At 38.3% G+C, this 16572-nt stretch overlaps 1 protein-coding gene across 1 annotated transcript; it reads left to right on the forward strand.

Moving 5' to 3' along the window:
- Positions 1 to 9391: 9391 nt before the first annotated feature.
- LOC145807131 (uncharacterized) lies at positions 9392 to 11171 on the forward strand. The gene is made up of 2 exons (XM_082905064.1): positions 9392 to 9463; positions 10764 to 11171. Exons 1-2 carry the CDS (start codon positions 9392 to 9394, stop codon positions 11169 to 11171), a joined length of 480 nt encoding a protein of 159 aa, XP_082761190.1.
- The last annotated feature ends 5401 nt before the right edge of the window (positions 11172 to 16572 follow it).

Below are 16572 nucleotides of genomic sequence, written 5' to 3' on the forward strand. Positions count from 1 at the left end.
ATTGAAAGAACAGTTGCAAGACTTGCTTGACAAAGGGTTTATCCGGCCTAGCACTTCATCATGGGGTGCACCAGTGTTGTTTGTGAAAAAGAAAGATGGAACCTTACGTCTGTGTATCGACTATCGAGAGTTGAACAAGGTAACAATAAAGAATAAATATCCCCTACCTCGTATTAATGACTTGTTTGACTAGTTGCAGGGATCACAAGTGTTTTCCAAAATTCATTTGAGATCCGGGTATCATCAGTTGAAAGTGAAAGCAAAAGATGTTGAGAAAACCGCGTTTCGAACAAGGTATGGCTATTATGAATTTCTTGTTAGGCTATTATGAATTTCTTGTTATGCCATTTGGGGTAACTAATGCTCCGACAGCATTTATGGACTTAATGAACCAAATTTTTAAAACCTACCTTGATGACTTTGTTGTCGTTTTCATCGATGACATTTTGTTATACTCCAAGAATAGACTTGAACATGAACAACATCTGAGGACTGTTTTGCAAACACTTAGAGAAAATAAATTATTTGCTAAACTAAAGAAATGTGAATTTTGGTTGGATGAAGTCTTGTTTTTAGGACATGTGATCAGCAAAGAGGGGATTTCAGTGGACCCACAGAAAATAGAGACAATTGTGAATTGGCCTACACCGACAAACGTAACGGAGGTCCGCAGTTTTATGGGCTTAGTTGGGTACTACAGGAGGTTTGTGAAAGAATTTTCGAAAATAAATGTGCCTCTTACCCAACTGACACGCAAAGGGTAACCGTTTGAGTGGGATAACGAAAGGGAAACTGCATTTCATGAATTAAAATCGAGATTGACTACTCATCGGTATTGACATTGCCCACAGGTACGGAAAATTTTGTGATTTTCAGTGATGCATCTTATAAAGGTTTGGGTTGTGTGTTAATGCAGAATGGAAGGGTAATTGCTTACGCCTCCCAGCAGTTGAGACCACATGAGAAAAACTACCCAACACACGATTTAGAATTGGCTGCAGTTGTTTTTGCTTTGAAAATCTAGTAGCATTACTTGTATGGGGTGAAGTGTGAAGTCTACATGGACCACAAAAGTCTGAAATACTTCTTTACACAGAAGGAGTTGAACATGCGACAAAGGAGATGGCTTGAATTGATAAAAGACTATGATCTTGAAATCCAGTATCACCCCAGGAAAGCCAATACAGTTGCTGATGCCGTGAGCAGAAAATCGATGGAAAATATGGCTTGTTTACTTATTGGACAAAAAGAAATCTTGCAAGATTTTGAGGAATCGGAGATTGAAGTGGTATTGTGTGAACAGGGTGGATTGATAGCCGCAATTTCAATTGAACTGGCAATCATTGATGAGATTAAACAGAAACAAAAAGAGGATGAATTTCTCAAGAAAGTGACTGATGAATTTGAGACAAGTCCAAAAGAAAAGTTTAGTGTTGAAAATGAAGTGTTAAGGTTTCGAAACCGAATGTGTGTTCCAGATATTTCGAAACTAAAGAAAAGAGTTCTAGATGAAGCCCACAAGTCAGTATTTGCTATGCATCCGGGCAATAGTAAAATGTATCCGGATTTGAAACAGAGTTATTGGTGGCCTAAAATGAAGAAAGAAATTGCAAAGTATGTGTCCAAATGCCTTCAGTGTCAGCAAGTACAAGCTGAACATCAGAAACCAGGCGGTCTACTTTAGCCTCTCCTTATTCCTGAATGGAAGTGGGAACATGTGACTATGGACTTTGTTATTGGTCTACCCCGAACACCTCGAGGTATGGATTCTATTTGGGTTGTAGTTGATAGACCGACTAAATCTGCACATTTTCTACCTGTTATAACTACATTTGATGCTTATAGACTAGCTACAGTATATGTTGATGAGATTATCCATTTACACGGAGTTCCGGTATCTATTGTGTCGGATAGAGATCCGAAATTTGTGTCTAGATTGTGGAAAAGTTTGCAAAGGGCTATGGGGACAAAATTGAGGTTTAGTACTGCATTCCACCCATAGACAGATAGGTAATTAGAACAGACTATACAGATGTTAGAAGATATGCTCAAAATGTGTGCTTTAGATTTTCAAGGGAGTTGGGAAGATTATTTGCTACTGGCAGAGTTTGCATACAATAACAGCTTCCACTCCAGCATCGGTATGGCACCATACGAGGCTTTGTATGGTAGAAGGTGTAGATCACCAATTTGTTGGACAAGAGTCGAGGATAGAGCTTTACTTGGGCCTCAAATTGTGCAAGAGACTTCTGAGAAAATCAAGGTAATCCAACAGAGGCTCAAAACAGCTCAGGACCGGCAAAGGAATTATGCAGACGTTCGAAGAAGACCTCTTGAGTATGAGGTTGGTGACCATGTGTTCATCCGTGTGACTCCGATGAAAGGCCAAGTCAAGTTTGGAAAGAAGGATAAGTTGTTGCCCTGTTACATTGAGCTGTTTCAAATTCTAGAAAGGGTTGGTCCAGTTGCTTATAGAGTTGCTTTGCCACCGGGATTCGAGCAAATCCATAATGTGTTTCATGTGTCAATGTTAAGGGGTTATCTTCGAGACTTGTTTCATGTGATTGATTATCATCGGTTAGCTCTTGATGAAAATATAGAGTACGCCGAATGGCCGGAACGAATCATTGACCGGTAAGTGAAACAATTGAGAAACAAGTCCATCCCGATGGTGAAAGTGGAATGGAAAGAACACTATGGGACAGATGCTACTTGGGAAAAAGATGATGAAATGCGACTACGCTATCCACATTTGTTTCCCGACGTAGGTAAAATAAGTTTAGAGGACCAAACTTCCTAAAGGGGGAGAAGACTGTGATAACCCTGTCCCGTATTATGCTAATTGATCTTTATTACGAATATGATTATGTGTTTGATATGATTTTTGGTGTCATTTATATGAATATATGTGGTTTTGAATTTCTATCTGTTCACCGTAGGAAAATTTGTTTGACTTTCTGCTTTGGAATTTAAATTGAAGGCCCTATCGGTCATAGAAACCGAAGTTGACTACCCCATCGTGATTGGCGTAATTTTTACAGTGTACGGTGAAATTTAATTAAAAATTGATTCGAATCAAATTAAATAGATTAAATTAATGAAATAGTGCTCAATTAATTAGTACTAATGAAATGTGATTAAGGGAGCTTATAAAAAAGGCCAATTTACACTCTTATTCAATTATTTTGAGCCCAAATCAAATTTTTCTCTCTAGAGAGAGAGAGAGAACCGAACTTAGAGAGAGAAAGATGGAGCTCCAATTAAAGATTGAACTAAAGGCTTGAGAATTGGAGGTTAAACTCAAAGAATTAGCTAGAATTTGTGAAGATTCAAGCTCCTAGGTGAGTAAATTCATGAGTTAAGTTTGTAATTTTGTGAATTCAAGTGATATGGTAGCTCATGGCAAAGGTTGAGTTGAATGTGAAGTTAGAATGTACATGCATGCCTGAAATTACTATGTATCACCAGTAATTGCCATGCAATTGCATAAGCTAGCATGAATAATGTTGAATATGGAGAACTGGGCACCAATCTTCACATGCATGCATAATTTTCACAGGTTTCATAATAATAAGTGTCATTTGTAAGATTTGAAATAGAAATGAAGTCAAAAATTGACATGCATGTTTGATTGTTGAAGATATGAAGCTTATATGAGGTTTGAATGCATGAGTTTTGAGTATACAAAAGAAATGAGGATTTATTTGAGACTTGGATTATGATTTTGAGCAATTGGCCTCATATTGTTTGTATACTCATGATATATAATGTGTTTCCCTATTTTTGGTGCCTTAATTCGACCTTTAAAGCCCTTGAATGTTGAATTTGAGCCTCAAGAACAATTCTGGAAAACCCAGAATTTGGCATGTCTGCTCGAGCGGGGAAAGCGCCGCTCGAGCGTGAAATGCAAGCTCCCATAACTTTTTGTAGACATTGATGTCTACTCAAGCGGTGAAGTTCAAGCTCGAGCGGGGAGCTATGTAGAAGACTTTCAGCTCGAGCGTCCGAAGTCACACTCAAGTGTAAAACTGAGGTAACCAGTATTTTTGCAGACCCACGGGGTCCGCTCGAGTGGGGGAACCCACGCTCGAGCGAGGACTCCTGTTTCAGAAGTTTTGTAAAAGTGTTGTGTTTCATTTTCCGTTCTCTTTCACTTCTAAGTACTCTTAGGCATGCATTGAGCATCATGAATGAATTAAAAGGATAAGAAAGGAGCCTAAGAGGGATATACGAATTAAGAATGGATTGCATCGTTTGTGACCCATATGTGTTATGTAATGTGTAGGGTCGAGCTCAAGGGTGAATCCGAATCCACTGGCAGAACACTGTGAGTAATATCTTAATAAAGATATTTTGAAGTATGTTATTTGTCCAATTGCTTATTTCCTTGTAAGTTTGTTAATTTGAATTGTGGACAAATGTTTGGTATGACATAAATGAATGGGCCAAAGTTCGTATGACATGAATGGATGGGCCAAAGGGCATATGACATAAATGAATGGGCCAAAGGCCGTATGACATGAATGGATGGGCCATAAGCCGTTTGACGTGAATGAATGGGCCATAGGCCGTTTGACGTGAATGAATGGGCCAAAGGCTGTCGGACAGGAGCGATTGGGCCAAAGGCCGTCGGATATGAATGAATTGGGCCCGAGGTCATTTGATGTGTTTGGAATCACTGTCACTTGACCTATATGTATATATATATATATATATTAGATAGAAATATGAATTGGGCCCAAGGCCGTCTGATGTATGTTGTTCTAAATACCGTTCGTGTATCTTCTTTATTTGATATTATTCACTGGGCTTTCGCTCATGCTCATTCATGTGTCTGTAGGTGAGCCAAGGGAGGTCCAAACCCAGTCTCAGTGAAGTTTGTGTGAAATGGTCAAGGTTTTGAAGAGTCAACCCCTACGTCTCATGCACGAGACATGCTTTCGCCCTTTTGCCATTTTCTTATATTTTGTCATGTTGGTGAGAACTTTGGATTACGATTGTACAAAGTTTTGATTGGCTAGCCCTGACTCAAATGACCCTGTTGTGTAAAGCTTATATGTTAACTTTCCTTGATGTGAGTTATTAATGTATGTTTTGGTGAAAGCTTATGACGTGCCATGTAAGCACAACTCTATGGACAAAAGTTTAAAATTGCTTGCGTTTGGCCCCCTTAACTCTGTTAAAATATATCTGATTTGGTTTAAGGCCGTAGGTGATCTCGCAATTACTAGCCGGTTATGTCCTTAACCCATGGGGGCGGGTTCGGGTCCTGACAAACTCATTATGTGGTGGTTATCTATTACTCATTCCAGTAGGAATGAGCTAAAAGAGAAGAATATACAAAGTTTGCCTTGCACACTATTGAAATCCACAACGGGCATAACAAAAGCTCAGGCAACAACTGCAAGAAGTATAGGACAAAATGACAAGAAACAAAGAATCTTTGTTGCCAACACATGTGTAAACGAGCTATTCGCATCCATACTTCAAGAATGATGATGATATTGCTACTGCTGCTGATGCTGCTGCTGAAAAATAAGAAGAAGAAGATGGTGATGATGATGATGATGATGATAAACAAGAATAAGAAGAAGAAGATAAAGATAATTTTGGTGATGATGTTGATGATGATGATCCTTGATTCCAAGTCTATAAATTTTCTTTGTTGTTGTTGTTATGTTGATAGACTATCTCTAGGTGATCTTTCTCTCATTCACTGTAAATTTTCTCCCAACCCAAAAGGTTTTGTTGTAATCAATTTGTGCTAGGAACCGGTTTTGTTGCAATTAGATTTTAATTAGGTTTTATAATCTCAGATCTCAATCTAACTCAAGTTGACAAGTTTGTCAACATCCCAATCCATTGGATTCGGTTTCAAGGAAATATTTTATGGCCCTTAAATTGCTTGTTTGGCATCATTTTATTTTTTTGCTTTTATTTTTTAAGAAACATGTAATCTTGTTTGATGACTTGCTCCTAAAACTATTTTCGGGATTTTTTCCCCAGCAAATTTTAATTAAAAAATGGATTCCGTTTGGCCTGAAGTACGTATGGAGAACTGAGGACTTCCGAGGATTATTTACAAGCAATGGTACTAATTGTGTACGTATTGTTCCAAATGGTACTAATTGTGCACGTATTATTTTTGGTTATGGATTTTGATGAGTTTTATGTGTGTAAATATATGTATGTATGTCTTCATGCTAAATGGCCATATTCAAGTCTTCTGTATGATTTATTGGGCTAACTTTTCGGCGTATTAGCTATTTAGGTTATACTCACTGCATGCAAACGATAGGGGTTATAGAAGTTTTTCAATGCACGGATAGACACTGGTGACAGGTCTATCGACATATTCCGAACCCCAAAGCGTTTCGCGAATTCCCCACTTCCAGAATCAAAGATCAGTTATTTTTGCTCACTGATAGTTACCCCTAGTTCCTTAAGGACTTGTCTGTACATAGTGGCTATGTCCTTGTTGGCGATGATAACATCATCACCAAGAACAGCATAATTTGTAAAATGTAGACTAGGACAAACCCTTTCAGCATAATACCACACCACCAAGTGATGTGATAGTGTAAATAAGGGCCAAGACGAATAGTATCCAAGTGGTTGTCCACAAATGAACGACAAACCCCACCTTCATTTTGCAAAGGGGACCTGAAACCTATTGCAGGCCAGGTAGGAGTTTACCGCAGCAAATGCAAACTATTATTTTATTTTTTATTTTTTATTTTTTTGTCTAATACATTTGAGGATAGAAAAAATAATTTGAATTGCTCACTTCTTTGCATTGTAAATCAATACTTTGGTGAGAAGGCGAACCAAGAGGAAATAGTAAATTCAATATTATGTAGATTTGGGAATCTGAGGCGTCTATAAAATTGTTTAGTCGTTACCATTATCTTCTCTCCCTCTTTGATGCCTTAGTGGCACGTTTGTTTTGTTGGTGTGGAAGGTTAGGGGTAGGAATTTCATTCTACTTTTTGTCCATACCAGATCTCGAGACAGGATTCTAGTGGCACATAGAAATGTGGCATGTGCAGGATTGAAGTACCTCTTAAACATGGGTATCTGTAACTCATTATGTGGTGATTATCTAATACTCATTCCAATAGGAATGAGCGAAAAGAGAAGAATGTACAAAGTTTGCCCTGCAAACTATTGAAATCCACAACCAGCATGATAAAAGCTCAGACAACATCTGCAAGAAGTATATTAGAAAATGACAAGAAACAAAGAATCTTTGTTGCCAACGCATGCATAAACCTGCTATTAAGTCCTTGAAACTATCCTTGAAACTATTTATTTACACTTGTTTCTTCACATTACAACCTCCAAAAAAGTCCTTGAAACTATCAAGGCATAGAACACTAACCACAATTGTCTGATTTGTTGTTGTTTGTGGAAGTTTTGTTTCTCCGTCGATTAGACCCAAACCAGATTTTTGCAAACATATTTTGGCATACCCAGTGTGACCTATCTAATTTGTAGTCATGGGTAAAGAGAAACAACATGAAGTTTTTGAAGACATTGAGAAAAGGGTTGAGGATGGAGAAGAGTTGGATGGAGGGGTTGAAGGAATGCAAGACAACCTAGGTGATGGCCATTCAGTGGCCAGACAGGAAATAGGTCAAGAAAATTTCCAAAATGTGGCCAAAACTGGCCAACCCAATTGCCGTCCTACTGATCCAAGAAGGGCTCTTCTACTGCTCACTCAGCAAGCAATTGGCTCCGTGTCTGCATGTGAGAATGAAGTGACGATAGATGACTTGCTGGCTTTGTTTGAGAAGCCTAACATCAAGCCCAGCCAATCAAAAAGGGTTGGGAAGGAGACTCAGGTAAATAAAGCTCAATTCGTAACTCTAGTGGTCCCTCCACAACATACAAATGTAAATGAACCTGTATCATTTTATAGACCTCCCACACTCTAAGGAAGATATGAGCAGGGAATGACTATAAATCTTGTGTTTGATAGGGAGTACCTCGCAAACCCAATGTTTAATCACAACTTAAATGATAAGGGAATGAGACCTGGGGGGCAACCAAGGCCACAAATGTATGGTATACATGCATTTGATGGTCCTGTAGCAGGTTATCATGCTATGGCAGAACAAAGAAATAGGCCAATCAATAAAGTAAGGCCTCAGAATATGCAAGATCATGCCATACAACAACCATAAGATAAACCCAGCATGATGAACCCAAGGCCTAGAGGGCCTGGCCGCCCTTTTTCTTACTTCTAACCAGAAGTCCAAGGAAGGGGACATCAACAACAATACTTAGACCCTCAGATTAATAACAAAGAGCAAATAATGAACTTGATTCAAGAAATGTATGGCCCAAGCTTGAGGAGGCTAGACAGACCTATGTTCAGGAGTACATATCCTTCAGATGTGGATAATATGCCTCTCCCAAGGAATTTTCGGGCTGCCTGAATTTTCCCTGTTTACCGAAAAAAAGAGGCAGTCCACCATTGAACATATGGGGAGATTTGTGTTGCAGTGGTGAGAAGGAGGACAAAATGATATTTTTAAAATGAAATCACTCCATAATTCATTGTCTAAGAATGCATTCACTCCATTCATCAACTTGCTAGAAAATTCTATGCATACTCGGCAAGAGATGGAGAGTTAATTTCATACTCAATTCTTTAGAACTGAGCCTGAAGTTACCTTAGTAGATCTGTCGAAATTCAAACAGAAGCAAGGAGAGACTGCAGAACAATATATCGATAGGTTTCAGAGAGCAAAAAATAGATGTTATGCATACGTTCCTGAGATAGAAATTATTAGATTAGCTCAAAATGGTTTAGATTTCGAGCTGAGAAAGAAATTTGAAGGAATGATGTTTAGAGATTTATATGAATTGTCTTCTAGGGCAACCAGTTATGAGTCAATCCTTAGAGAAGAACAACAAAGGAAGGAAACCTCATTTGGTATTTATTACCAAGAAGTTGGTTATGATTTTGATATTGACATTGATGTAGCACAAATTGTTGGCAAGAAACCCATGGTATGTGAGACTTTAAAAAAGGTAGAAAAACCTATGGACATGCCATCGATACAGCCAAGAAAAAGGAATGTGACTACAGCTAGTAGACAACATTCATTCGATTTATCACAAGCAAATGCTTTGTTTGATGAGTTAATGGCCAATAAATTTTTGACTTTAACTCCTGGCCATAATATCCCTAAAGAGAGAGATAGAATTGGAAAAGAATATTGCAAATGGCACAATTCTTTTAGGCATTGTACTAACAACTGTGTCACATTTCGAAATTGTGTGCAGGATCTGATTCAAATAGGAATGCTAAACTATGCTAAGAAAAACAAAGGTGTAATGGCAGTTGACAGTGATCCTTTTTCCAGAGGTGGTAGGTATTAATATGGTGGCAACTGGCCTCCAATCGACTGACTATAAAAAGGGAAAGAATCCAAGAGTTCTCTTAGTAGAACTGGTGAGATTGTGCAAAGAAAGAATGGAAAAGGTTGCCAATGAAGCAAGAGGGAAAAAAGTGCAAGAGGAGCCCGAAGAAAGGTTCATCTGCTTCAGATGTTGTACTGAAAAAGAAAAAGCAATGGCTTCAAAAGATTAGAATGAATGTTAGCCTTAGGTTCAATACTATGGGAAATGGTGGTCTACAGATATTTGATAACAACAGTGTGTTTTATGATGGTTCAGATCCAAGAATATTTGGCCCTGTAGAGAATTAAGGGGAGGATGATGCTTCATTTTTGTTTCAAGGAGCTCCTGTCCATCCTTGTTTTGGTGAATCAAGTAATATTAGAGCCATGCTAAAACAACAAAAAATGTTCTAAACCATATGGAACTCCGAAGGTATTGACAAGGCCACACAATGGCCAATAACAACATTTTGTGAAGCCTCATAGTGGCCAACAATAGATTGAAAGACCATATATGGGACAACAATAGTTTGTGAGGCCATTTTAGGGGTCTCAATAGCAGCATCATGGCCCAAGAGTAAGGCCAGATATGCAACTAGCCTAACCCAGTTGGGTGACGCCTCCAGTGATACCCAATTTAGGATGACAAGGGGTAGTTCACCCAAAATTTCCTATAGGTGGCTGGAGACCTATGGGAGAGACAAGGACTCAAAAAAGAAGAGAACAAAGGAAGTTCCTTATCACGATGTCCAAAGCTACAGGAGATAAAAGAATTGGAAGGCAAGATTTAGTGTGGACTAGAGATTGTTTGATTCCCGCTTTTTCAGTCAGGGAAATGAAAGGGTGAACTTCAACTTTTAGAGCTCATCCAGTGCAGCTAATTCAGATTTTAAAGAGAGAAATGTAGCTAGAAAAAGCAGCAGACAAGCCTGTTGAGAAACTTTCTAGAAAAGCTTTGTTGAGACAGAAATTAAAAAGCTAGATAAGAATTTGATGTCTGGTGAAGACAATAAGGATGGGAAAGATGTGACAATGTAGGAAATTCAAAACCAAGAATTGGCCATGGATAATATGGTACATTCTGGTGAGGAAGCTAAAGGAGAAGAAGTCAAGTTAGACAGTTCTGGTAGTGACTTTGGGAAGAATTTGGCTGCTATCTAAATTGGTTCTTTGCCCGATCCAAAAGAGTGTAATATCATTATGGCCATTCCAAAGAAGTTTCAGGCCAAGCCAGACCAGCCAAAAATATTTGCAAGGGACTGGGCAGGGCCTGTTATGCCAGTGGCAATGACTTAGGCAGAGGTCAAGCCACCAAGGTCTATAGAAGTAGTTAAGTCTGTCGATGGTGTGAAGGTGGTGTTAGAGAAGCCCGAAGAAAAGTTGATGAGGCACTTAAGACCATTGTATGTGCGAGCCCATCTAGATGGAGTTCTAATCGACAAAGTGCTGGTGGGCAATGAAGCAATTGTCAATATTGTCCCTTCCAAAACTCTGAGGGCAATAGGTAAGTCAATGGAAGATTTGTTGCCTACTGATATTAATATAAGTAATTTTGCTGGGGGATCATCTAAAGCAAGGGGAGTTGTTGCTATCCAACTTCAGATTGGTTCAAGGTTAATAGGAACCACTTTCTTTGTGATTGATTCCATTTCCAACTACAATGTGCTACTAGAAAGGGATTGGATACACCTTAATGGGTGTATGCCATCTTCTTTGCATCAAGCTCTGATTTTTCTAACCAGTAATGGGCAAGATGAGTAAAAGGGAATAAGGGCAGATGCCAACCCTTTTCTAGCATATGTCTACAACATAGAGGTTGTGAAGACTTAGGACCGGTGGAAGTGGTTGAAGATGAGGTCAGATCCCAAGGGAAAAGCTTGACTAATGAAGAGTTCAAGCACATCATAGAAGAGGGGTTCAAGCAGATAGGCCAAGAATTGGCCAAACCAAGCCTGATGAAGAAACATAAAGGGCTTGTGATTGAGGAAGTGGCAGAAGTTAGAGATGCAGATGCAGATATATGAAAAAGACAGGCTGGATGAGTCAACCACAACTCTTGTAATTAGGTGTACTTTTGTTAGACTTTTTAATTTCTTTCTTGCAAGTAAGTTTAAGTTTAAGTCAATGCTTGTTTGTTTATGGGAAGAATATGTAATAGACAATAGCCCCTCGAGTTATAAAGAGGTGCAATTAGAACGTTTGAGAGCTAGTCTTGCCAAGTTGGATGACCTTAAAGTTGATGTTGAAGATCCTTTGGAGGAATTCAACTTGGGTACTAAGGCCTATAAAAGGCCAATCTATGTAAATGCTAGTTTATCTAATGAAAGTAAAGGCAAGTTGATTGACTTGCTATTTGAGTATGTGGATCTTTTTTCTTAGAGTTATGAAGAAATGCCTGGTTTGGATAGGACTTAATTAGAACATAGGCTGTTAACAAAAATAACTTCACCCCACATAAACAACCCCCAAGGAGAATGACTAATGAAGCAACTTTGTTAGTCAAAGAAGAAATTGAGAGGCTTTCAAAGGCAGGTTTTATTAGGACAACCATGTATCTGGAATGGCTATCAAATATAATGCCTATCATAAAGAAAAATGAAAAATTGAGAGTCTGCATAGATTTTAGGAATTTAAATCTAGCAACTCCAAAAGATGAGTATCCTCTTCCAGTGGCTGATTTGTTAGTTGATTCAGCAGCTACAAGCAAGGTCTTATCATTCATGGATGGGCATGCTAGATATAACCAAATTTTCATCAATCCGGACGACATGAATAAAACTGCATTCAGGTGTCTTGGGGCTCTAGGTACATTTGAATAGGTGGTCATGCCTTTTGGTTTGAAAAATGCTGGAGCCTCCTATTAGAGGGCAATGAATTTTATATTTCATGACTTGATAGGAAAGTTTTTAAAGGTATATATTAAGGATGTGGATGTCAATTCTGACAGATTTGAAGAGCATTTGAACCATTTAAGACAGACATTTCAGAAGATGAGAAGCCGCAAGTTAAAAATAAGCCCTCTAAAATGTGCCTTTAGGGTAACTGCAAGGAAGTTCTTATGCTTTTTAGTGCATCACAAAAGAATAGAGGTAGATGCTAACAAAGCCCAGGCTATATTGGCAGCTAAACCCCCAAGCAATAAGAAAGAATTTCAAAGTTTCCTAGGTAAGATTAATTTCTTAAGAAGATTCATAGCCAATTTAGCAAGGAAGACTTTGGTGTTTTCTTCTTTGGTGAAGATAAAGTCAGATGGCGAGTTTAAATGTGAGGAATGTCATCAAAAGGCTTTTGATCTGATCAAGAAGTATTTGACCGATCCTCTAGTACTTATGCCACCTGTATATGGAAAGCCTTCGAAGCTTTACATTTCAACATCTGACATGTCGATTGGATGTCTATTGGCCCAGGAAAATGATATGGGTCATGAGTATGCAATTTATTACTTGAGTAGGAGGTTGAACGATGCTGAAACTAGGTACACCTCTGTCGAAAAGTTATGTTTGGCTTTGGCCCTGTTTGGTAGAGCTGTGGGAAAGTGATTATAGCTTATAGCTTAACAGCTTATAGCTTATAGCTGTGAACATAAGCTGATTTTTGACTTATAAATTAAGCTTCTCCTCCCCCACTCAAAGAATAAGTTGATTTTTGACTTATAAAAAGTTATAAGTTGTATTGTTAAGCTAAACCAAACATATCAAAATACCTTAAATTAAGTTAAAAGCTAAAATAAGCTGGAAATAAGCCCTACCAAACAGGGCCTTTATATTTTGTTGCCATAAAACTTAGACATTACATGCTCCCTTCAAAAGTGTTTGTTATGGCACAAACTGATGTAATAAAATATATGTTGTCTAGACCTGTGTTCAGAGGTAAGCAAGGTAAATGGGTGTCGGCCTTAATTGAATATTGCTTTGAGTATGTGCCACAGAAAGCTATAAAGGGACAGGCCTTGGCAGATTTTTTGGCAGAGCATCCATGCTTGCCTGTCGAACCAGATTTGTTTGGGGATCATGTGATAAGTATTGAGCCTTGGAAGTTAATGTTTGATGGATCTAAAACAGATGAGGGAGTTTGAGCTACTATTGTCTTGATTACTCTTAATCAGTTGATGTATCAGTTTGCTTATCAGTTGAATGAGCAACATGTGCAGTCTTGTAATCAAGCTGAGTACGAGGAACTAATAATTGGACTTGAGTTGGCCATAGAGTTCAAGATTCGAAAGCTAGAAGTTTTTGGTAACTCTCAATTAGTCATCCAGCAAATGGTATGAGAATTCAAGTGTGTGAACAAAACATTGGAAGAATATTTAATTGAGGCAAAATGGTTGACAAACTTTTTTGACCATGTGTCTTTCACACACACATGTATAGAATAGAAAATAAAGAAGCCAATGAGATGGCTCAAGCAACATTAGGGTTGAGAATTCCTAAAGGAGCCCAAGAAAGGACTATAAGAATCCAGAAGAGGAACTTTTTGGCTTTTAAGGACATGCGTAGAGATTTCTTACCAATAATGACACTTGAGGTGTCTGAAAGTGATTGGAGGTATTCTTTGATTAAACACTTGCTCAACCCTAGTAACGTTTGTAATAGGCAAATAAAATACCAAGCTTTAAATTTTGTCATAATAGGGTATGATTTGTTTGAAAAAGCCCATGATGGCTTGACCTTATTATGTATAGGCCAAGAAGATCAAATAAAAACAATGGCAGAAGCACATAAGGGCATATGTGGAGTCCATTAAGCTGAGGATAAGATGAGATGGTTGATTAGCAGATATGGATATTTTTGGCCATCCATAAGAAAGGATTGTAACATGTATGCAAAGGGATGTCAAAGTTGCCAGAAACGTGGTAGTGTCCAAAAGGTCCCAACCACAAGCTTGAATTAAATTGTAAAGCCTTTGCCTTTCAGAGGTTGGGCAATGGATTTGATAGGACAAATATTTCCACCTTCATCAAAGGCTCATTCATATTTGTTGGTGGCAACAGATTATTTTACCAAGTGGGTAGAAGCTATCCCATTGAAAGTTCCCACACAATCCCAGGTAATTGAGTCCTTTAAAAGAATGTGATCTATAGATTTGGTCTGCCTCAAACCATTACTGTCGATCAAGAGACCATGTTCAATGGGGATGAAGTAAAAGAGTTCGCCACAGAGTATGGCATTCAGATCTTAAACTCTTCCCCCTATTATGCTCAATCAAATGCGCAAGCTGAGGCAACAAAAAAATTGTAAAGAATACTTTGGAGAGGATGACTGAGAATAATCCTAGAGATTGGCACAATCTTTTGTCCAAGGCATTATGGGCTTATAGGAATTCTACGAGATATAGTACAGGAACAACCCCATATGAGTTGGTGTATGGGCATGATGCTGTTCTTCCATTAGAATTAACTGTAAGATCCAATCGATTAGCTCAACAGTTGAACATTCCAATGGATGAATATAATGAAGCCATGACAATTGAGTCACAAGATTTGGAAGAGAAAAGGATTTCTTTTCCTTCAATCACTTAATTACACAAAATAAGAAGGTAGAAAGGAGTTATAACAAGAAAGTAAAGCATGAAGTGTTCTTTGAGGGAGAATTAGTCTGGAAAACTATTTTTCCTGTTGGAACAAAAACCCCAGAATATGGGAAATGGTCTCCTAACTGGGAAGGACCTTTCAAGATATACAAGGTTTTAATGGCGGGGCATATCACCTGGCATCTTTAGAAGGATAACCACATAGAAGAATAATCAATGGAAAATATTTGAAGAAATTTTATCCTACAATGTGGGAAAGCATGAGATAAAGAAAAACAACACATTCATTCATATAAATCAAGTATGTAGAGTTGCAAAGCAAAAGTAAAAAAAAAAAAAAAAAAAAAAAAAGAGTTACAAAAAATTTCAATCTTTTTTAAAATACAAGATAAAATTCCTCCAGGCTTGTAGCATACTTCTATGTTTTGGTTTTCATTGTTGGAGATTGGCATGGGCAGACTTGATGCCAGTACGGCCATCTTCTAATTGAGTTAATAAATCTTGTATGTTGGCTTTGATTTTGGACTAATCCTATTTGAGGAGGGCTCTTTCATCTTTGACTTGTACCAATTGAGCCTCTAAGTGAGCTTCTCTTGCTGAGAGTAGGTTGTCTTGAGTAATGGTGCCTTGGTAGGCCTGAGAAGTACCAGTCAGAGAAGCAACCACTGATCTTAGTTGTTCAATTTGAGTTTGTTGGCTTCAGTCTCAGCATGATACTGATTGATGGTGTAGACACCCCATTTTTTACCGTCTTCAAGACTTGGATGTCTTCGTTGGTGCACACAATGATTGTGATTGTTTATGCTCATTTTGGTACCCGAAGTCCTCAGCGAAATGCCATGTCTTTGAGCCATCAAAGCCTATCCAGTTTGTGCCCTATTTTGGACCAAAATCTTCAAGCCTGCAACCCTTCGTGATTGCCGGCCACCAATTGAGGTTGCCGGCCACCCAAGTGGCCTGTCGGCCATCACCAGTGGCCTGCTGGCCACATTAGTAGCCTGCTGGCCATTGATGACTTTTTTGTAAATATTTTCTTGACAGCTGTTCCAGCTATTGGCACAATGGGCTTGATCACCATACACGTGTATGGATTGATATAACTCAGCCAAAAGCCTATTTTTCTATAAATATAGGACCTTCTTCCCCATTGCATAGTGTTGGAAATTTAGGAACAAAATTCTATCTCTTGAACTTTTGTGCATACAAGTGTAGATATACTTCAAGTTTGCCTATCAACCCTTAATCAAAGTTGCTTATCATTGGACTGAGGTTACTTGAGACCCTCTTTGAGCTTTAGAAGGTGTTTTTGACTTGAATTTGATCCTAAAATTGTTGCTTGCTTCAAAAGGTATAACACTCCCCTTTTACACTTGTTTTGCACACTTGCTTTGCCATCTTTTTCAACTGTTTTTGGCCTATTTTTGAACTGGAAAAAAAAAAGAACTCTATTTTTATGGCCTAAAGGTGGTGGTTTGAGGCCATTTTCAGTTAGGGGGTGGTTCACCCTTCTTGCTTCTTTGATTGTAAAGCTTTTGTACCTTTGTTCACCACTTTCAAACTAACTTTTTGGGCCTTTTAACCACTGAATTTCAGAGGTTTTTCAATGGCAAAAAACTCATTTTGAAGGCTAAAT

This window comes from Camellia sinensis, chromosome 14, assembly GCF_055761805.1.
Source record: "Camellia sinensis isolate YWXY chromosome 14, ASM5576180v1, whole genome shotgun sequence".
In the NCBI taxonomy this organism is placed as follows: domain Eukaryota; kingdom Viridiplantae; phylum Streptophyta; class Magnoliopsida; order Ericales; family Theaceae; genus Camellia; species Camellia sinensis.